This window comes from Mastigoproctus giganteus, chromosome 13, assembly GCF_048544385.1.
Source record: "Mastigoproctus giganteus isolate SK-2022 chromosome 13, ASM4854438v1, whole genome shotgun sequence".
Taxonomy (NCBI): Eukaryota; Metazoa; Arthropoda; class Arachnida; order Uropygi; family Thelyphonidae; genus Mastigoproctus; species Mastigoproctus giganteus.
In genome coordinates, this window is record NC_143587.1 from 49772918 (window position 1) to 49796616 (window position 23699).

General features: G+C 38.6%; 1 protein-coding gene across 2 annotated transcripts in view; it reads right to left on the bottom strand.

Annotated features, from left to right (window-relative positions):
* Nucleotides 1-23699, bottom strand: part of sog (chordin short gastrulation) — a 297986-nt gene that overhangs the window by 184528 nt on the left and 89759 nt on the right. For both annotated transcript variants that reach the window (XM_090387991.1, XM_090387990.1), the window contains exon 3: nucleotides 11527-11653. In XM_090387991.1, coding sequence (XP_090244117.1) covers nucleotides 11527-11653 — 127 coding nt within the window. The remainder of the gene's footprint in view (nucleotides 1-11526; nucleotides 11654-23699) is intronic.

Sequence of the window (23699 nt, forward strand, 5' to 3'; positions counted from 1 at the left end):
AATGGAACTTAAGCATGGATAAAATCTACCAAATACCCCCACATCCCTTCCGCCGTGGGACATCAGTTCAGTCGACTGTGATATGGACCTCACAAAATGGAAACAGAACAATATCCAGCTATATTCCTCTTATTTAATGCAATTCTCAGACTATTCTAATCTGTATACTGACGGCTCCAAGACAGATACACATGTTGGTGCTGCAGTCATCTTGCCAAACAACATAATTTCTCAGTCGCTTCCAATAGAGTCCAGTATTTATAGTGCCGAATTGTTTGCAATAAGTCTTGCACTAGATCACATTGCTAAAATTTCCCTCATAAAAAGTATAATTTTTACAGATTCATTAAGTGCAATATATGCTTTACAAATAGAAGATCATCCATCTGAACCATATGTAATAAAAATTCTTTTCTGCTTATCACATCTTAGGATAAAAAAACAAAGAATCAAATTCTTGGATTCCTGGAATACTGGGTAATGAACGTGCGGATCGAGCTGCAAAACATCCGTCAAATGAAAATTTTCACCTACATAAAATTCCACACAAATGACTTTAAATACGTCATTCGAAAGGCCTCTGAAAATATATGGACAGAGACCTGGAAATTTCAAACTAACAACAAATTATACCAAATCAAACAGCAGCTGAAATTTTTGTAATCAAGCTTTCGGTCAAACCGACACGAAGAGGGAATCTTCGCCCGGCTTCGCATCGGCCACACACATTTAACGCACTCCTAACTCCCAATGAAAGACGATCCTCCACAATGCCCACTGTGTCTGACCATACTAACAGTGAAGCATGTCATAGAATGTCCACGTTACCACGTTGCCAGCCAATCAGCTTTCAGATCGCATACAAATGAACGATTAAGCCTTGAACTAATTATGGGAGAAAAAATCAAACGTAAATGAACTCTTTACATACCTCAGATTAGCAAACCTTATCAACAGTATCTAATATGCCAACATCAGTAACAACATAACTGGAAATAACACAACTTGAACAGCCGCAATATAGCCGTGCAGCTCTTGCGCCATAAAACCACCACAACAAGAACAAATCCTCCATTCACCCTTCCCTTAAAAGCAGCTACTGCTCCTCTTTTCTAAATTATGGCTTCTAAATTATTTTCTAAATTACGGCTCTGACTTTCCATTCCATTGTCTCAGATGTACTAAATAGGAGACAAATCAAGGAACATTTAGCAGGATAGGGAATGATATCATTGTGGAGACTTGTTGGACAACATTAGAGGTAAAGGGCAAGCATTGGCATATTGGAATAAAGGGAAATGTTGGAGAAATAGCAAAGGTTCACCTGTACCCAAGTAAATGTTTGTCGGTATAAGTACTCCCTCTTTTCAAGTGGCTTGGGATGAAAACTATTAATGGTTTAAACTGATTTAAATAAAATAAAAATATATAAATATAATGATTCCTGGGTGTTCTTTGCCTACCTTCATTAAACATAAACAGGAACGCTTCTTTTGTCAGGAAATCGCTGCATACAGAGTCTCTTCTATCATTGCTATTCAAGCAGAACTTGTCTAAAAACAATCTGCCACCATCTCCATATGGCTGTACATTTTCTATACCACAAAAGTCGTTGTGCACGATGAGATCTGATGTACGGAAGTCCTACAATGCACACATGAGTGGAATCCCACCCCTGCTAGTCGTCTACTAATATTGTATGTCTCAAAGATGAATTAACGTGATCTCCAATCCTTCTCAGAAAATTAAATCTATCAACCGCAGACATGAGGCAAATAATGTCCGCTGGTGTCAACATCGACTATCTGTCCTAGGATCTCATCCAATATGAATTGAAGTTTGCCGAGTGCAAACTTCAATTCATAGCTTTACGGCGTCTGGCCATGCGATTCTGTTCAAACTCATTCAGTTGACTATGTGCTGCTCGTGCATTTTGTTCAATCCTATTGAATCAACAAAACTGATTCAACAGTATTTGGTCTTGTTATTTTTCGGCTAATATGAGAGAGAGAGAGAGAGAGAGAGAGAGAGAGAGAGAGAGACTTTATTGCAACTAAATGAATACAATGTACATAGATTTAAGTGAAGTTGCAATTGTCCCATCGCAGCCACGGGCTTGTATATGTCACACTGGCCACTCCAATGGCTTCTGTATCCTTCTTATTTCCACAGATATGCAAACGTATATGATCACTTGCATATATCGTCATGAGTTTATAAATTTTCATACTTATTAAATTAAGAAATTTTAGAGTGAGCAGTTATATTTCACAGTCAAAAACGTCAGTTTAATCCGGAAAAGCATCATAGGCACATCATTTCGAAGTATGTGACTCCCCTCTGTTAACCTTCGAAATTCTGACGAGCCCATTTCCATATGGCTGTACATTTTCTATACCACAAAAGTCGTTGTGCACGATGAGATTTGATGTAGGGAAGTCCTACAATGCACACGTGAGTGGAATCCGACCTCCGTTGTCCAGTCTTCGAAATTAGGATAAATTACATTATATGCAATTCTTAAAAGGGTGAATATCTTTGTCAGGTTGCCTGAAGGACAATTTTTGACCATAAATACTGTTAGGCAAGGAGAACGCCATGTACTTCATAAACGCGCAGTGTCAAACGTTTAATGCGATTTTTATCACAAAAAAAAAACAAAAATATTAAAAATTTCGATGTTTCGGAAATGTTCCTAACATCGAAAATAACAGATACTGTATTACAAGCAGGAACTACATTACTTGGTTACTTTATTAGGAGCATAGAGGTATGGGCTATGATATTTTGCACAAAGCATGCAAAAATATGTAAACCTAAGGGGTCACATGTAACGTGTGCATGAAGCCTGTAAACCATCTATTCAGCATAATTCAGTATTTTGGAAGTTTATATGGTTGTTGTTGTTGTTGTTATTTGGTTTTTAGGAGCATTAGCAACTAAGGCCATATTGCTCCGGGGATATGCGGTGGTCATTCCCTGACCTTTCCGCATCCTCTGTATTTGGTGGTGACGGGCTCGAACCCCGGTCTAATCAAGAGGCGTGTGCTACGCACTGTTGCTCCTTCCCACCTGGCTACGGAGGCGCAAGTTTATATGGACAGGATCGTATGGACTTTGATTGTCGGTATAGTTATATTTGGTGCAACACAGAAGACGTAGTTTAGCATGTGCTACAACACAGAGGACGGCTGAGTTTACTAGTTACTGCATCAAAGAGGAAGGCAGTGGTTGTCGAGAGCTCAAAGATTAGTGTTATTCTAGTCTTTAATTGAAAAACACCGAAAATATCTGTGGATATGCGCAGCTGTAGATGAAAATATAAGGTTATTGAGCGAAGTGCCAGATGTCTGGAGCTGATAATCAAGTGTAATCATCGTCAGATGATGGAATTCTAGCAAAATTGGTCTCTAGGAGCGAAGATCCTGTATTAAATCGATAAATAAATAATGTGGAAACATGACAACGCATCAGCACCCGCTTCATGCAGAAACCCTACAATGCACCATATATGTAGGTTATCGTTGGTTTTAGGCGCATTAGCGAATTAGACCATATTTCGCTATTTGTACTGTGTATAAGTATGCGCATTTACAGGCCAATTTGCATGTTGTGTTATGCTGAACCCCCCCCCCCCAACTAATTCACAAAGGATCCTATTTTTCCCTCCTGAGATCGCCTAACTACAGCCCACTGGAGAGACTTTTTAGAAATTCCTCCAGTCCATGAAAGGACCAGAAACCACACTTCCACACGAGTGACACGTGGCGAAATCGCTATAGTGTCATAGAGGACATATGAGGTACGTTCAAGTTATAAAGTTTCCAAATTTAATTTCAAAAATAAAGTATATTATTGCAACTGCTTTAAAAATGGTACGTTAATTTAGTATAAGTTAGTTTAGATGTTATCAAAAGATGGTAGTACGATACAACACTCCACTTCGATTGCAGCGCTCCAAACAGCATAGTGAGTTTGTAATACTTAAACGGAGGTCGTCTCGTCAATTATCAAGAACAATGTTATTATCCGGTATCTACATTTAACGGAGCAAACTTCTATTGAAATTCTTCGGGAAATATCGAAAGCTTGTCCCGAGAGCGTTATGGATGTGAAAAATGTGCGTAGCTAGGTGCAGAAATTTAGCCAAGGATGGAGTTTCTTGCAAGAACGAAGCTTATTAACCAAGCCCTAGAACCAATCGTTCTAAGTAGACATACGCCGGATAGAGGCAATTATTTTAGGCGAGAAGAGATCAACAGTGGTTGAAACTGAAACAACTGCAAGCGTTTCGCTTTGCCTTTGTGCATACCATTCTTCATGAAGATCTCAGAATGAGCAAGGTGTCAGCCAGGTAAGTTCCACGGCTGCTTTCTCAGGAAAAAAAAAAGACATTCGCGTGAAGCAATGCCCACTCGAGATACCTCAGTGAATGGTTGTTTCTTTTCTTCGATTGTAATGATGGACGAGACATGAATTTCGCTGTTCAATTCTGAAGCCAAGTATCATTCCACGCATTGGAAGCACGCTGAATCACCGCTGCCCAAAAAGTTCCGTGTGTGTGTGTGCAAGTGCAGAGAAAATGACGGTTGCTGTTTTCTGGAATTTTGATGGAATAATCCTTATGCATTGTATTCCCAAGGACACTACAGTGACAGGAAACTCGTATATGAATAGATTCTGAAGAAAATGTTTCTCCCAGCGCGTTTCAGAAGAAACGTCCACCGAATATTCAGTTCCATCAGGACAGTGTTTTTCCCTATTGTCCTAAGGTGCAAAGATTTTTTAGAAAATAATATTGAGTCTATCCCACATCTTCCATATTCTCCTTATCTTGGGTCTACTGACTTTTGGTTGTTTCCAACGTCGTGGCAGGACTTTTTCCTCGCTGACAATCAGCTGCTTTCGCCATTCACCGGCTAAACACGTTCAGATTTTCTCAGCGGCCCTTACAGCGTGGAATAAAAGTAGTGAAAATCCGTGTTCTTGCTAGGAAATTATGTTGAAAAATGTAATTACATTTCATTTCTAACATACTTTGTATGTTTTATGGGAAATAAATTTGGAGAACTTACAACTTGAATGCATCTCATCTGTGTCTCGGACACCAGTGGGTGAAAATATGTCTGTGTTAGTGCCAGGAAGGCACGGGATGGATGCAGGAGGACTGGAGGAAAGTCATGCAGTCAAAATCCTTTTATGCTTTTCAACACGGCTAGAAAAATTTGCATAAGGAGGGAACCACTGGATCTGTCCTGTTGCGTATTGACCATAAAAGCTGTTGTAGAAGTTGTAAAGGTGTGGGGGTGGCATATTTTTTGTAACATACTCTTAATACTCTGCTCCCAGTGGAGGGCACTATGAATGTCAGAGTATATGTGAAGATCACTGTACATGAGGTGATCTTCAGATCAGCTGATGTTCGATTGTTTTTCTAGATGAAAATTGCTGATTTTCTGGGAGAGAACCGAGGAGCTTTCCATACATTGTGGAAAGACAGCAGTCTTAACCACTGTGTTACACACTAGGGTGTGTGTGTGTGTGTGTGTATGTATGTATGTATGTGGGTGGGTGGTTCGATTTACCTGGAACTCGCTTTTTTATTTTTATTTCTGGTAAAATACGGGAACAACAATTCGTCTGTTAACTCACTATACTTAATTAACTAATTTTTATACGAGATATGGTAGCAGAGTGAACTGTATCTGAATTTCATCACACTTGTGTGGATTTGATAATATTGGTGAAGTTTTCTTTCTTTTTTTAATTTTTTTGCGTTCTCCGTGGTTATAAAAGTACGAGGACTGCTCGATGAAATTTTAAAGGATTTTAGCAATATTTTAAATAGCGTATGCATAATTTACTGTTTTACGCAAGGTTTTAGTTATATGCAAGCTTCGCTTCTCGAGTGCAGGTAAGGTATCCTCCAAATAGCTGGCAAAGACTGTTTAACCATGACCATAGTGTTAGCAGTGTCCGGTGGTTTAATTGTAAAGCAACGAAGATTAAATGCAAGGAAGAAAATGTTTTCCAGTATAAAATGCGAATAATGTACTGTCAGTGTCTTAAATGTTAGTAATACTAACCGGTGCAATTAAATAAAACAGTAGAATATTATTCATTATTTAATGGTATATTATTTTTACAGATTTGATTTATTTTTATTAAAAAGAGATTTTATTAATTTGTTTTTGATTTGAGTGTTCTGTTAGTTTTATTTTGATATGATGTATTTTAGACGTTTTGTATATTGTAGGATTATTTTTATCTTCTTCATTCTTACTTTTTATAAATGTTCCTCACGCATTCTATTTGGGATTTCTCTTGTGTGTGAATAAAAAAGGGATTGTTTTAAACTGGTATACATATTTGATAAACTGACCCTCCCTCCCCATTCATTTTTCTTGCTTTTAAATTACAAGCATAACTTCCTGGAGTCATGCGTGTAATTTAAATTCTCCTAGAACTACATCCGCACCTAATTTTGTTGGGTGCACCTTACTGGCACATGTTTCAAATTTCTGCCAAGTGACTACAAATAAAGACAAAAATAGCTGACGATCACCAGACGGTGATCATCAGGAAGCACTCATATCTGTACCACCATGGTTGTGTGTAAAGTGGTGGAGCGAGGACTCAGCGCCCTTTGATCCACTTAACCTTGGCCGGTGTTGCAGATATAAAAGCAAGTTACCGATTACTAACATTGAGTGCATTTACGCGAACTAGCAAAGGAGGCCACAGCTGTTTCTTACATAAATAAAGGTAAAAAAAAGAAAAAGAAAGATATATACAATCACCGTTGTATGTTTTCATTCGTGACAGATCATTAGTAATATATGAAGGAAAAAACATCATTGATGGATCCACTAATAGAGTACTGAGTTGATTCTTTAATTACGGTATTATTTGATTTGTAGTTTGTATCGTATGTGTCCTGAATTGCAATTTGTTTATAATCAAATGGACTGACATTCTCCCGTCCAGTTTTTATATTAGAAGTGAAAGCAATATTTCAAAATTCCTTTAGAATAAAACTCCTTTTGTTCTAAAACATGGCTGAAGAAATTAAAAGCGTCTTCACTTTAATTAACAGTAAGAGAACAAGGAGCTTTTGCTTAATTAGAATTAACCGTTCGTCTTTAAATATTCGACTTCAAAAATTACCTTGAATTTTATTGTGCTCGAATAAAGATTAAGATAAATTTCTATTTGTAGTAATGGGCCATTTACATCAACTGGAAACGGAATAGATGAACTCATACTAGTACATGAGATCAGGAAGAGAGTGAACAAAAAAAAAAAATCAAGTGATAGGGCAAGTATATCTACATCGATTTCCATTCAGCCTTCTCTGAAAATTTTCGGGGAAAATCCTCTTTTACGGCTTCCTTTTTTAAGTAGAAAATGCTGAAAATTGGTGACTGTTTTTGAGACCATTAAGACTACACAAATTAGGAGTTTGTTTACTGGTTTATAGGTCATTGGCTTCTAGAGAGTGCTTCAAGAGGTTGCTGTCGGTTATCTGGTCTATATCGCAATGGGACTGAAATTGATGAAAACTATTAAGTAAAAGTTTACAAATTAAACCAAATCGTAGATATGTGAAGTGTTTAGTGATAAAAATGTTAATATTTATGAGAACAGTCGAGATGAGCCAAGGCAGTGACAAAATAAGGTATGCTGAAGAAAACAGGAAGCTTCAAGAAAAAACGCGAACGTCTTCCACGAGGATAGCCATTCAACTATTGCAGTTCATCAAATAGCATCATGTATTTTTAGGTGGTAATAACGATACTAGAAATAAAATTACTAAATAGCAGCAGAGTATAACGTCAAAGACAATACGTAGTTATGTCTCTAAAAACAATTATGTAGGAAAAAAGAACACTATTAAAGTACGAAAGTAATATAACATCCTAATGCAGTGGTTTTCAACCTTTTTTTAATAACGGCACCCCTAAGTAATTTATTTTATTTTGCGGCACCCCTACTCAATTTTCTCAATATATATAATATTAAAAATATATATGTTATTTATTACAATAATATAATTATAAAATATACATTTCATAATACAAATTATATATATACAGTATATAATTTTATTCTTTGTATAGAGGTACTAATAAACATCAATTATAGCTCATCAAAAATTAAAAAGATACTGTACACCTTTTTATAATGAAATAAACATATAAAAAAATAATAATAAGTTTAAGTAACTTAAACCCAAATTATGTGGTACCCCTGGAATGTTGTTGCGGCGCCCTAAGGTGCCGCGGCACCCCGGTTGAAAATCACTGTCCTAATGCAACAGTTAGTCTTCGCAAGGCGCGATTGTGCTACCTGACTACCAAGATATCTTAACGTTCAAAATGAAATAAAAAAAAGGTACTGAAATGAAAATGAACTCTAGCAGTAAAAATCTACGACTCCTAGCCCAGGAAGTGCGCCCTAACATAATGAATAAAAAATATATTAAAAATTAGCAAATTTTTTAAAAATAATTTAATTTAAACAAAATTAAATTATTAAAAAGTAAAAATCCATTTTTAAAAAAATTACGTACATTTTATTTAATGTAAATAAAAAATAAAATTGTTAAAATAAAATTAAATAGCTTTATTTAATTATTTCATTTATCGTGAATGTGGTACTTTTCCTTTAGTAAATCTAAAGTTGCGTCTCTTCGGGCAGTGCGTTTTCACTGATAGAGGTTGGTGTCACTCAAGTTTATTTTCTAATTTTATAAGCTGTCGTTCTCTTCGCATGCTTAAATAAACACCTATTTGCGCCGGGTCCAACAGCAAATTTTGGTCATCGACTAATAGTCACGACATAAGTGAGTCAAATGGGACTAAAATTTTTGGGAGTCGCTGGTCTAAAACCTGTCAATCAGGCGCTACCAAAGGGTGGATAGCGAGACTCACGCACCCAGTGATTTTCGTCATAGACGGGAGAAGAAATAGTTTCGGAGAGTGATTGTGACGCTAGTGTAGCCTGAGTGCTGGCATTATGTTTGTAGTAGTTTGTGTCTGCGCGGATTGCACAGTGGTATCGTCACCGTCCTCCCCACATCGGGTGGAAAAGGCCCGGGTTCGAATCCCGTCGATGACGCGAAGAACTTTAATGGACTTTTTTCACTCCGTGACTGAGTTAGTCGGTCTCAGGCGTAAATAGCAAGATTTTTTTCCTCAGAAACTGGGGTTTTTCGTCCAGTAAAACAGACAAATCGACCAGAGAACACACGCAATTTACAGACATAATACATATGTGAGTAATTACGGGTGGCCCTAATATAATAGTTTGAGTTTGAGTTTTGTAGTAGTTTGTAAGCCATACTTGAGACCTGTTTACTTCAGCTAGCGCAAAAATCCTTTATAGAGTTTGTGCAATTAGGATGAGAATCAAACGCAAGCCTTTTCCAAATAAGTGATGTGTAGAAGTCTCTATACAATCATGGACGTTGAAGGAAGAATCAAACAGCTGAAGACAACCCTACGGTGGGAGATTGCTGCGAAAGTGCTTATGCTAAACACAATCAGTTGCTTCAAAAATGTCTAGACCAACAGCTTATTGCCCCATTAGACTTTTCCGTATAAATTTTCCGCAGTTGTATAATTTAAGCTACGAAGAGTTTCCCTGTCAAAACACTCTTTATTGGCCACTATTAATTGGATGCGGGGTTTACAGATTGTGTAGCATTTCTCAAATTTTCGAATATTTTAGAAAGTGTTGAATTAAGGGTAGTTAGGGCAATAATTAAATAGTATAGATTTGTTTCCAGGAATTCGCTGGATATTCATATGCGGAAATATGCCAGTAGAGAAAAAGAGAAAGAGGCCAACATTAAGCAGAAGTTACTTCTGAAGAATAAACTTTTAAGAATACCCGGAGAAATCCCGTATACACTAAAGCTATCAATGCAAGAGTTACAGGAAATTCAAGATGCTAGGAAGCAGCTTGTCATTAGATATAAGATGTTGCAGAACCGTCCAGGTAAAAAATAGGTAGAAGAAAGAACGTACGGAAGTTGTGCCAGCGGCTCTTTGAAGGGGTCAAAAAACCGTATTTGTACAAAAGTAAACCTAAAACTATTAGACAGCTGAAAAGTCAGTATGTCGTGTCTATACAGTAATCCCTCTCCAACCACTGAGGTTACGTTTCTGAAAAGTACTGAGTTTGGCTGATCTAAAGCCACATAGAGGACACGGGGTTAGAGGAAAAATAACAAATATGGCAATATAATAGACAAAAATCACAGTAAACTTTTTCCATCTATTCAGCATAAAACGATGATAAAGTTGACAACACAATATGGAGGGGGAAAAAGGATAAGAACCAGGTGATGGAACATGATAAACATGGAACACAAAGTGTCAGCTGTCCTTTTAGGTCGCAACTTCATTGATACATTAAAATATGGCAATCTTCAAAGCATTCGGAAACAAGTCCCCCAAAAGTAAATTTAGTCAAAAACACCAAAATCTATATAGAGAGGTAACAATACCTCCACATGCTACACTATACGGCCATCGCGGTAGCACAGTAATTATAATCACCGTCCTCTCCAAACCAGGTGGAAAATTCCCGGGTTCAAAGGCCGTAAATAACGAGAGAAATTTTTATGGGCTTTTTTCACAACATGACCGAGTCAGTACGTCTCAGACGAGGGTTGGACGGTTTAACTGTAATTTTCCGTCCAGCAATTTGGCAAATGGACTACAGAACACTGTCTCCTCATAGCCTTAGTTGCTTTGGCTCTTAATACATACAAACATACTGCATATATGGTATTAACGAGCACATTGGAAGAGTGGTTTGCAATAGTTTCTAAAGTATTTGCCTCGGCATCTTCGCTTGCCGTAAGATTCAGAAATGGCAGTCACTCTTTAGGTGTGCTGAGAATATAGTTTATTTTACTTTTAACGTTACTTGGGTGACAAAAGTTCCCTCGCAGTAGCGCAGTGCATATAAGTACCGTTTTTCCCCCACCAACTGGAAATGGCCCCTGTTCGAATCTCGTCAGTGACGCACGAAATTTTTTTTTTTCACAATGTGGCTGAGTTAGTCGGTCTCAGGCGAGTGTTGTATGGTTTACCCTCTCTCCCAGAAACTCGGGTTTTTCGTCCAGCAAACAGGCAAACCGACCATAGAACAAACAATTTACAGACATAATATATATGGTGCAATATAGTCTAAGGCACTGATGCCCAAATCCCCACAAAAATAACAACATTTTTTGACAAAAGATTGGAAACAAAATCAAACCACCTCTATCTGCGTAAACAAATTCTCTCCCCCAGTAGAGAATGAACTGTACCACATATACGTAAAAAAAAAAAAAAAAACGTAACCATATAAATTTAATATATATATTGTAGTTTATTTATGGATTAAAAATTCTATGTGATGTCTCTCAGAAGCTATATCAGAGCAATATAACACAACAATGATCTATGGTAATCACAAGCATTTACTCCAACAGTCACTCGTACAGCATACTAAGGTATTCTTTCATACCTTCTCCTGCGCATGTCTTGCAGCATCGTTCAGGAAGCAGGACAGGATCTTCGCACATTGGCTTAGGACAGTCATTTTTGATGTTTTTGCATCGAACTCTGGCAATTATTCTCCTTTTTCTTTGCACCTGTTAAAGAAAGGGATGTTTTTACTTTTATTTGCTATTAATGGAATAAAGATTCAAAATGCTTTTAAATATTAAATCTACAGTGGCAGGCAAAAAACTGCATCACCTTAAAAAAAGTAACATTTGTAGTGAAACGTTCAAGATATTGTATTGCGTCAGATAACGCTTCTATTGCATCAGACAGTAATTGCAAGGTATTGCATCAGCCGTTTCTATAAATACGGCGTTGGAAGGGTATGCACGCTCGTTAGTATCCTGTTTTGCGGAGGCGTAAACATGGCTCCGTATATTCAGTTGACACCAAGAAAAAAAGTGTAGCTGTTGCTCCGTCCCAGGAAGGGCTTTCTATGCGTGCTATCGCTGATAAAATAGGCTGCCACCAGTCAACAGTATCCCGGGTGCTGAAATTAAAGCGTGAAACCGGTGATGTGAAGAGGATCAGGCCGTGAGAGAGTGACTACACTTTCCCAAAAGCGACATCTGAAACGGATATGCCTTCGTAATCGCCATACTAGTACTCCTGATCTAAAACTGGACTTTGAGATGGCCTCTGATGTTGAAACATGTGCACGAACTATCCAAAGACGGCTTTTAGAATGTGGTCTGCATGCCTATCGGCTCAAGAAGAAGCCTTTGTTGAGCCAACAAATGAGGAAGAAGCGACTTGCTTGGGCTAAAACGCATGTTTCATGGACAAAAGAGCAATGGGACAGCGTCATCTTTTCTGATAAATCGAAATTCAATCTGCAAAAAAAAAAAAAAAAACCTATCATTTTTATGCCACCCGAATAATTAAATTCATCTGCCGTGCCGTGCCGTGCCGTGCCGTGCCTTATATCTGTTAATTGCGTATGTTCTATGGTCGATTTGTCTGTTTTGCTGGACGAAAAACCCAGAAAAACCTTGCTATCTACGCCTGAGACCGACTAACTCAGCCACGGAGTGAAAAAAGCCCATTAAAGTTCCTCGCGTCATCGACGGGATTCGAACCCGGGCCTTTTCCACCCAGTGTGGGGAAGGATTGTGACGATACCACTGTGCTACCCGCTCAGAGAAATTCAACCTGCATGGGTCGGATGGGAAGCGATATGTCAGAAGACGAAAATCGGAGGCATACCATCCTGACTGCATAACACCGACTGTAAAGTTCCCCGCCAGTCAGATGGTCTGGAGATGCATAACAACCAAATAGGTGGGGTGAATTAAAATAAATAAATAAATTTTTCTGTTTATACTCCGGGACGACCAACCGGTCAGAGGAGTTCACAAGATAGACAGATTACAAGAAACAGCACCGTATTCAGCAGTCACGGCCTTGAACCCCGGTCACTCAAGGCACGTGTACTTATGCACCCGCGCGCCTGACCACTAGGCTACGGCGGCCTGAATTAAGTTTATCAACGGAACGGTGAATGCAGAAACCCACACTGCTATCTTGGAGGAGGGCCTGAAATCCATTATTACCACACAGACGTCCAAAACTGCATTTTTCAACAGGACTCAGCACCTTGCCACACAGCAAAATTGGTAAGTTTTATGCTATTTAGATTTAATGATGAGTTTGTCTTCTTGTCTCACAAGGCTTAAAACATACTTACACCAATGTTTTCCCTCGTTTTTCTCCCTTAAGGTGCAGTCATACCTCAGAAATGCTGGCATTACAATGTTGGTCTGGCCTGGCAACAGTCCACATTAAACACTATTGAAAATTTCTGGTATATAATTGCTCAGAAGAAGCCAACAAGTAAGATTCAGCTGCAGGAGTGTGGTACCACGAAATTGGGCAACCGTACATCCTGAAGTTGATTAACTCGTTGCAAGGCTGTAATTGCAGCTCGAGGAGGAAACAACAAAATATTGAGGACTTATTTTGGTTATTTACAGTACATAACACTATTACGTTATCATTTCAGTTTGTACACGTAAATGCAATAAAATGTATGTTTGGTTGTCATGATTACTATTTGCATGATTGCTCATATTTCCATTAATTACGCATTTTACCCTTTGGGAAGATATTTATGGCAATTAGGTATATCAGGTGGAGTCTTTTTATTGGCTTTCATTCACAGAGATATATATCCCATCTAACAAATGATTTGGAACATTTCTGCAACCCATAATGCAACGCAAAACGCATTATTTAAAAAATTCACAAGTGATGCGATTTTTTTGTCCGCTATTGTATATTAGGAAATGGTGTGCAAAATCTATGATACCAAACTGCTGTTTCGTGCTTAGAAAATCTTTTCTGATCAGTACTTCAGTTAAAAATACACAGTACACCTTAATTGTACGCGATCTCCTGTTGTAGGAGAATCAGCGACTAAGGCCATATTGCTTCCTGTATATTTGACTATAAATTGCGTGTGTTCTGAGGTCGATTTTCTGTTTGCTGGACAGAAAATCCGAGTTTCCGAGAGGAAAAACCATGCTACCGTCGTCTGAGACCGATTAACTCAGCCACGTTGTGAAAAAGGCCATAAAAATTCCTCCCGTCATTGACGGAACTGGAATTCAGATCTTCTCCACCCAGCGTGCTGAGGACGGCGATTCTACTAACTGCACTTCTCACGAAGGCTTATGCGATCTCCTGCATGTGACCGTGGGACTAGAATTGGTCCCGTAACGTTTGAGGAACCAAAAATACATCCGAAATCTGCTTACGAACTAACTTCTTGTTGATAAGGAATTTATTCATTTTGCAGAGTCTCATATTCCGTCCAGTGCTCTCGTGGGTAATACAGTTGGTAGAATCTCCGTCCTCCCCCACCTGGCGGAAAAGACCTGAGTTCGAATCCCTTCGATGACGTGAGGAAGTTTTATGGGCTATTTTCACAATCTGGGTGAGTTAGTCGGTCTCAGGCGAGGATGTCATGGTTTTTTTTCTCCAGGAAACTCGAGTTTTTCATCCAGAAAACAGATATTCGACCAGAGAATACACGCAATTTACAGACATATATGGTCTAAATCGCTAATGCACCTAAAAAAACCCTGTCGCATTATTGATGTAAGTTATTGAATTATGTACGATCGTGCTGTTGTGATAGCATTGTCCTAGCATACCATTTATGTCATCTCTGCAATTTTGTTGGCTTAACGTTCCCTGGCAACACAGGGTGGGGGTTGAGAGCTATCGTTCAGTGGACAGCTCGCTGTTCGTGTGGTGTTAACATTAGCGTTTATCTGTATCTGACCACGAACTCTATCAACTGTGTTGAGTGTATTACAGTTTTTTTTTTTAAATAAAGGTAAAATGTATTATAGGTCCTATTCATAAACAAATAAAAAATTATATTACTATAGGAATGTCATAACATTCCTATAGTAACAAATACATAATTTTTTTTTTATGTCATTGCTGTTTTGTAGGATTATATAAATAAAGCATACAACTTCGACACACGGACCATGCAAACAAAACAAACAGTTGTTATGATAAGACTAGCCATAATTTGTTTTGAGTCTTTTTTCTTTATTTCTTTAACTAGTTTCGCTTGCCAGATATCACAGAACATTTCCTTTCATTAGTCTCTTCTGCTCATAATGATATCATAAACCACCTCCAACAGCAGATCCGTCCTCGATGGAGTTGTCTCATATCTCAGTACGATGTCAACAGAGTTTACAATATAACACATCACTTCCGACCCTCCCTCAAACATCATAATGACTTGTTTACGTACATAGATATGTTGAATATCTTACGTAGACGAATCTGTGGCGCCTAAAAATTACTGATAACGTTCAAGCATATCATCACTTACTTATTTATGGACGTACCATCATTTTCTGCAAGAATCTCTAGGGGATAAATAGGATCCTGTTTGTGCATTATACTTACAGTGCCTTATCACATTCTGCTAGAAATGAAATAAGACTTTGGGGCCTATTAAGGGAGTCAAAAACATGCTCACGAACATTCAATACCTTTAATTAATGATTTGATTTAATTTCTATTCCCTTGAAATCTTATTTAGTTATTCATTCATTTATATCACTGATAAAAAAAGAGAAATACGGGATTAAATATTATTATCCGTTTATAAACACGAGGTTTTGCGCCCTGCACAGCCTGAAAACAAGGAGGGCTCATTTCAAGTTAAAATGTTGGTAAATAGTATTTACAATTTGGAATTCAATAGCATTAAATTAAATAGTGTTGCAATTTACAATTCTGGTAAAAGGTATTTATAGCACTACGGTAATGTTGTAGTAGCGTTTTAGGAGCATCGGCAACTAAGGCCATTGCTCCGTGTAATTATCTATAATTGCGTGTGTTCTGAGATCAATTTTCTGTTTGCTGGACGAAAAACCCGAGTTTCCTGGAGAAAAAAACATGCTAGCCTCATCTGAGATCAACTAACTCAGCCACGTTGTGAAAAAAGGTTCATAAAAATTCCTCCACTCATCGACGGACACAGGATTTTTCCACCCAGTTTGGAAGGACGGCAATCCTACCAACTGTACTACCCAAGAGGGCGCAACAACATCTTAGTTTCACAGATTAATCTATCACTAATATGCATCAGGTCTATGTTTTACGTCTGAAGAAGCGTGTGTTTTCCGGAGATTTTCACATTTATGGAGTGGAAACCCTTCCATATCTCTAGTGAAAAAATCGTCTGACATATTCCGTTCCCGAGTGAAAACGGCCTTTGAAAAATCCTTCCTGTTGGGACCATTCAAGGTATTCTGGGGCTCGAATACTTGGCTGGTTCTGGGGAACCCCTGCGTTTTGTTATGATTATGTTAGAATATTTAACAATCTTTGTTGGAAGGTCCTCTGTGTTGGGATCCAGGTGGTTCACGTCCATTGCATCTCCCCCCATATTTTTCAAGGTGCCAACTCCACGTCATCGATGGAATTTGAATACAGATCTTTCCAAATCGGTAACAAGTTGCGAAATTAATAGTGTATGGGGACACTGGTCTTTGGTTACTAAGTGGTTTTTTTTTATAAACTTCTTTCCAGTGTATTTTTTTTATTTATTTGTTTATTCAATTTGAGACCATAGTCTCACTCCAGGATAGCAAGGTGCTAATGAAACAGCCAATGCTTGTAGTATTTAGAGAACCCCAGGGGCTCACATCTGGTGAGTATGGGCTTGGCACACCCAGGGTCCTGAGCTGGATATCATCATTCTTTTCTTCTTGGTGATTCCTTTCTTCTTCTCTCTCTCTCTCTCTCTCTCGCTCAGTCATTATAACTCAGGAAATTTTTTTTTCGCTGGCATAGCCTCAGGCTTCCTTGCAGTTCCTCTTATTTTAATGTATTTAATCAGATGAAATGGGAGAAAGGAATTGAAATATACTAGACGGCACCTCACCTCCGGTTCCGTTAGCAACTTTTTAGTTACCCATTTGGAAGGATCTACGTTCAAACCCGTCGATGAGTGGAGACGGAACCTTAAAAAAAAGGTGGGGGGGGGGGATTCAATGGACGTAGATCCAAACACAAAAGGCCTCCCAAAAACGATTGTTAAATGTTTATAACATAATGATAACAAAGTGCAGGGATACCTGAAACGAAGCGGAGTTGAACTAACGTTCCAGGTGCCGCCCTACACAAATACATCAGCCTCGACAACACTCAGTCTGCGCAGTAGCACGATGTCACCGTCATCGTTCTTCCCATAATAGGTAGAAAAGGCCCGTGTCCGAATCTCGTCAATGACACGAGTAACTTTTATGGTCTTTTCACTCCTTGGATGAGTTAGTTGGTTTCAGGCGTATATATATCAAGGTTTCCCCTGGAAACACTGGCTTTTCATTCAGAAAACAGGCAAATCGGCCAGAGAACACAGCAATTCACGAACATAATACGCTTGTGCATATAGTGTTAGGGTCAGGCGCCGCCTGTGGTTTCCCACATCTGCGCCACTGTGAAGAAATACAGAACTACTGTAAATGCCAGAAAAGTGTTCTGCGTTGAATACGTAGTATTGTGTTGGGTGTCCTGGCATTTGGCTGCAGGGCCCCTGGTGGAACCCCACGTTGCCCGCACACACCACTAGGAGGTAGCCAGGCTGCCCATTATTCTCTGGCTAGTCTCTGCAGGGTCGCCTAAGCTTCCTGACAGAGACCAATGTAAAAAAAAAGAGTTAGAGCGGGTGGGCTTTAGAGTCAAGAAAAAGGGGGGGGACAGGTAGAAATATGTGCAGATGAATGAATATTCCGGGTGGCCCTAGTGTGATATTTATCTTCGACATACTCAGATTTTTAAGCAAGATCACAAATAGCCTTCGCGATAGCGCAGTGCATATAAGCACCGTCCTTCCCACCCCCGGTGTGGAAGGCCCGAGTTTAAATCCTGTGAATGACTCTAAGAATTTTTATGGGGCTTTTTTCGCAACTTGGCTGAGCTAATTGGTCCCAGGCGAAGGTCGCATGATTTTTTTTCTCCCGGAAACTTGTTTTTTCCCCAGCAAACAGACAAATCGACCACACAATAAACATATTTACAGACATAATATATAGCGCAATATAGTCTAAGTCGCTCATGCGCCTAAAAACCTCATGACATTATCAATAATAATAACATATCTCTATTAGGGATTACCCTGGCTTCTAATCTCCCTTGACATAAACAAATCACAAATATGCTTCTTCTCCATTCAAAAACTGGGTTTTCATTTTCGCTTTTGGCTTTTCTTCTAAACAACTACTCAAGCTGTAAATCTCCCCAAAACCTCTCTCAAGCTTCTTGACTCCATTTCAAAGAGGGCAGATAGGTTAATTAATTATCCATCCCTTACGAAGTCTCTACACTCTGTCTCATAGACGTTCCGTTTCTGCAGCATGTCTTTTCTATAGGTGCTGCCATAGGCACTGCTCTTCTGAATTGGCTTGTAATTCACCCACTATCTTCCATACCTCTCCGAGCATGCATCGAAAGTAGCCAGCATCCATTGGCTGTCCAACTCGAAACTCACAGAACCAACTTCCTCCTCATTTATCTCTTCTCCTGATGTTGTCTGGAACAACCTTCCTTCATTCGTATTTACTAAAAATTACAATCTACAGAAATTCAAGTATAATATCAAGAAGTATCTTCTGTATTTTAATCCTTCAACCCATATACGGTACTAAGTACTATGGGTTATAATACTTTTCATGTTTCGAGTCTTTCATAAAAAATGTTTTAGAATAAAAAAATCAAATATCTATAGTTTTGAAAGCCTGCGCTTCAAAAGTAATTTTATCTCTTCTTATATTTTAAGATGTTTTCGGTAAGTGCATTTCTGTAAGTTGGTTATGTAGGATGTACAGATATCCAATTAACAGGTGCATAAATAATGAAGGGGTTAACTCACATTAAAGTACGTATACTGGAATAGGAGTTTCTGGTTTGTAACTCCCAATTCCTAATTTGTAAGGCTTAACTGCATTGCATAAAATTTATTTAGACTATAGAAGTGATATTGAAAGGGTTCTTAGCTAAAATTACAGCCAGGTCCTATATAGATATACGTGGTGCATTTCTTCCGTGTCAGCAAAAACACGTGCGTAATTTTAGACTTATAGATGATGCCGTGTTGTAATATATTTCACGTTTTTTACACAATTTTCTAGCAGATACAACTAAAAAACACTGTGTTTTTAGTTTTGGCTTTGTTGCATTTGACATTCAACATAAAATATACAGATAACAGTACGATTTTCCCAGTGCGTAGTATTTAGGTATACTTTGTTGATTCACCTCGCTGCACCATTCTATGGTGCATTACTTACGTATTTGAAGGGTTTCACTGAGAGTGTACACCTTCGTCCAGCGTTTACTGGGATACTGAAATTAAAAAGAAAGTGAGCGGAAAAAATTAATATCGATTATGACCTCCATGGGACATACTCTACAAATTTTTTTGTATGTGGATTATTGGAACCATGCTTAATCCTTCTATATCGCTGCGTTTTCTGGCTTTTAACTGTTTCAAAACATCCCAAAGATATTTAATGCCCTTGAAGGGCAAAAGATGTTTAGTGACCTTCACGGCCACCAGGCCAGGGGTTGGTGGCGTGAAGGGCAATATTACGATGTATCGATTTGTATTATTATTATTATTATTACAATAAAGATTTCTAATTGTATTCAGATCTGGGCTCTGAGCACGAAATGGCAAGTTCACCACATTATTCTCCTTAAACCATGCTGAGCATGCTTTGTGATACGCTGTGAGCTACTGCGTTTATATTTATATCCGCACAGATATAAACCAGCAACTCAAAGACAAATATACAAATATAGCTGGTGCAAATACAGCTCCCATTCAAAGAATTTCCACGATGCAGGAAAAGTAAAATTGAGAATGTTGGTGCAATACACTGTATGAAGCCGTTCTTTGGATATATGCCATGCTCAGGTGTGTCCATCTGATACAACACGTTCTGCCCCTGCTGTGATATCCAATGCTTCCGTTCTTTCTACCAAGATCGGTGGTGACGTGTATTGCTGAACGAAAGCTGTGACTGACGAGCAGCTGCGTGATTATGGTAATCCATTCTAAGAAGAGTTTTTCTGGAAGTTGTTGGTCATACACTTATCTGTCAACTGGCTCTCGAGCCAGCCCATTAAGGTGCATTTGAGACTACTTCTCACACTCTATTTGAAGTATCGATATGTTTTGAGGTAATTAATGATGATCTACATGGATTGCGATGTATGGTACTGTTAGTTTCTGACTTCATTGGCATACGACTTTTCCAACAGTTTACTTTGGGTACTCCATTCTGTTCGATGTCTGGCGAATAGACATGGCCACTACGTGACAACCTATTATCGCATCGCCAGTCCTCTCGGGTGGAAAGCGGTTATAATAATCGTTCTCCCCCACACCGAGTTAAAAATTCTGAGTTCGAATCCCATCAATGACGCGAGGAACTTTTATGGCCCTTGTTCGCAGGTCGAAGAGAACAATGTTATTTCTCGCGTAATCTCGTCCAATTTTTGTATAAATATCACTCGGGGGTAGTAGAGTGATCAGCGTTGCCCCCCCCCCGTAACACAGCATCTGGAAAATGCCTGGCTTCGAATCCCATCAATGACACGATGGAATTTTGTGTTTTTTTTATTTTTTATTTTTATACCATGGCCAAGTTAGTCCGTCTCGAGCGAGGGTGGCAAGGTTTCTCTCCGAAACAGATTTTTAAAATGCACGCAATTTAGGGAAACAATATATAAATATACAGTATACAAAGAGTATACTGGGGAGGGGGGGTATGAACTTCGGCTGAGAAACTCCTAATAGGAAATGAAGGGGAAAAAAAAAAAAGAAAGAAATATGAATACCTGGCGTTGAGAGTTCATTTTTTTTATGTTCTATTTTTGATTGATACTAACATCCACTTCCCATGGGACCTATAGAATCAACCATTACTCCCAAGGGCGTGAGATATCCTTATACATGATAGAAAACAATGTATATAATTCTCTGCATCTTTTGAAATTAGCGGTTCAAAAGAGCAGAGAGTTTGCATTAAGGAAGTTTCGCTTGGTAAAGCAGCTTCCAAAATACATGAGGTTACGAACCGCCTTTGAAGAAGATTCTTTATGAAAGGCACAAACGTTAAGATGGTTTTCAAGATTCGGAGGACGGGACAAATTTTCCTGCTTGTCTGATAGTTTCTCACCAAGCACGAAATGTCATCCTCTCTTTACTTTCGGATCTCATCCCGCTGCTTTTTCTTGTTTCCAAAGATGAAAGTAATTTTTAAGGAGAGAGATTTCACTGTGTTTCGGAGATCCAAACAGTAATAACAAAAAAAAAAAAAAAAATACACCGGCGTCAATACACCGAGTCCAGCAGTCCCGTGGAGAAGTACTTTGGAGTGAAAGTGATGCAAAAATAAGGTAAGATCAATGAATCTCTGTTTCTAAATATAATACATTCCTATAATTGTGGGTTGAATTTCGTATTCGTGAGTCGGTCACAAATGTAGATGCTCTTCTGTCGGTATTCAAAATGTTTTAGAATAAAAAGGAAAACAGGATTAAGAAAAAAAAAAGAGAAAACATCTAGATTAACGCTCTTGAAGGTCTTGATGTTATCTGCCTATAAACTTTCAATGCAAAGCCTACTACGACGCAGTCCGGGTGTCGACATAAGGATATGACCCATTTTGCAGTCCGGAGCAAGCGTGGAGCCACACTGTCCTGATATGTCCGTTGGAACTTTTTTTTTTCTTCTTTCTTTTTCACCCTCTTTTTTTTTTTTTTTTTTTTATAATGTCACGATTCTGGTGAAGCTTAAGAGAGAATGGCGTCTGTGTGGGTGTCGGTGCCCGTCACTTGTCAACGGTAGAACATTTTTTAAAAATAAATTCTTTCAGTTAATAAATGATAAGAGCCATATATTCAGAGAGAGAGAGCTATTCTGATAGCCACTAAGTGCACGATAGTGAAAAGTGCAACACTGTGTTTATTATTTGTCTTTGAGGGGGCAGGATGTAGTAGTATGCGTATTGTAATATATTTAGTAATTTTTAAAATGTGGAAACTGTTGTCTTTCCCTTTGTTTCTTTTTTTTTTATGAAAACCTCAAATACCAGAGTTATTAGAACCTATAGTACTTAGTACCGTGCTTGGGTTGGAGGTTGAGAAGACGAAAGATGTTTATTGACATTAGACTTGAACTTCTGTAGAATGTAATTTTCAGGAAATACGTACGAAGGAAGGTTGTTCCAGAAAACGGCAGTAAAATGAATAAACGAGGAAGATGAAAAGTTGGTTCTGTAAGTTTGAAGTTGGACAGTAAATGGATGTTGGCTGGTGGCGGCACGTGTTTGGACTGTTTTGAAAGAGAGAGTAGGAATTATAGAAGCCAATTCAAAAGAACAGTGCCCATGGAAATATCTGTAGAAGAGGCATGCAGCAGAAACAGTACGTCTATGAGACAGCGAGTGGAGAAACTCTGTTAGAGAGGAGTAATTCATTAACCTAACTGCCCTCTTTTGAATGGAATCTAGAAGCCTGAGAGAGGTTTTGGGGGCACCAATCCAGATGTGGGAACAATGTTCCATGGTAGGGCGGATTTGCGATTTATACAGAATGAGCAGCTGTTTGGAAGAAAAGTAACGCCGAGAGCGAAAGAGAAAACCACGTTTTTTAGATGCAGATGAAGCAATATTTGTAATGTGCTTGTGCCAGGAGAGATTATAAGTCAGGGTAATCCCCAAAAGAGCTATATCATTTTGCGCAGAAATCGGAATGTCACCAAAGATAAGCATAGGAGCAGAAGAATCCTTTTTGCAAGATATAAGACAAGACTAACTTTTAGAAGGATTGAAATCAACTAAGTTGTCTTTGCCCCACTGGAAAATTACCTGGAGATCGGCATTTAAGAAATTGGTAGCGGATATTCGAGAAGTTGAAGCTGATTGAGCAGGGCAAGGTTTATCAAAATGGAAAGTGGAGTGCAATGTGCTGTCATCGGCAAAACTATGGATAGGATTTCGAGTCAATGGAAGAAGGTCATTAATATACAAGAGGAAAAGAGTGGGAAAGAACTGAACCTTGGGGGATACCAGCATAGTGGAGAAGTTGGAAGACAGAGAGCCATCTACCATCACACTCAGTGAGCGATTAGAGAGAAAACTGGATAACCAATTATAAAAAAAGCTGGAAAACCATAAGATGGAAGCTTGTTTAGAAGACCTTTAGGCCAAACACGATCAAAAGCCTTTGAGATGTCAAGAGCAACTGCTTGTGTTTCGCAGAACGTTTCCATTGAATTTGTCCACAAATGAGTAACATAAGCCAGAATATCACCAGTTGATTGACACTGATGGAATCCATACTGGCGATCGTTGATCAGGTAAGAATTGGCGGTTAATTGATTTCTCCATTATTTTAGAAAGAGTAGAAGTAATTGCAATAGGACGATAATTGGATGGGAGGGATTTGTCACCCTTTTTAGGAACTGTCTGGATATAAGCAAATTTTCAAGCAGAAGGAAAAACACCTTTGGAATAAGAAAGTGAAAAAAGGCGGAAAAGAACAGGAGTAAGTTCAGGAGCACACGTTTTGAGGACAAGTGGAGAAATACCA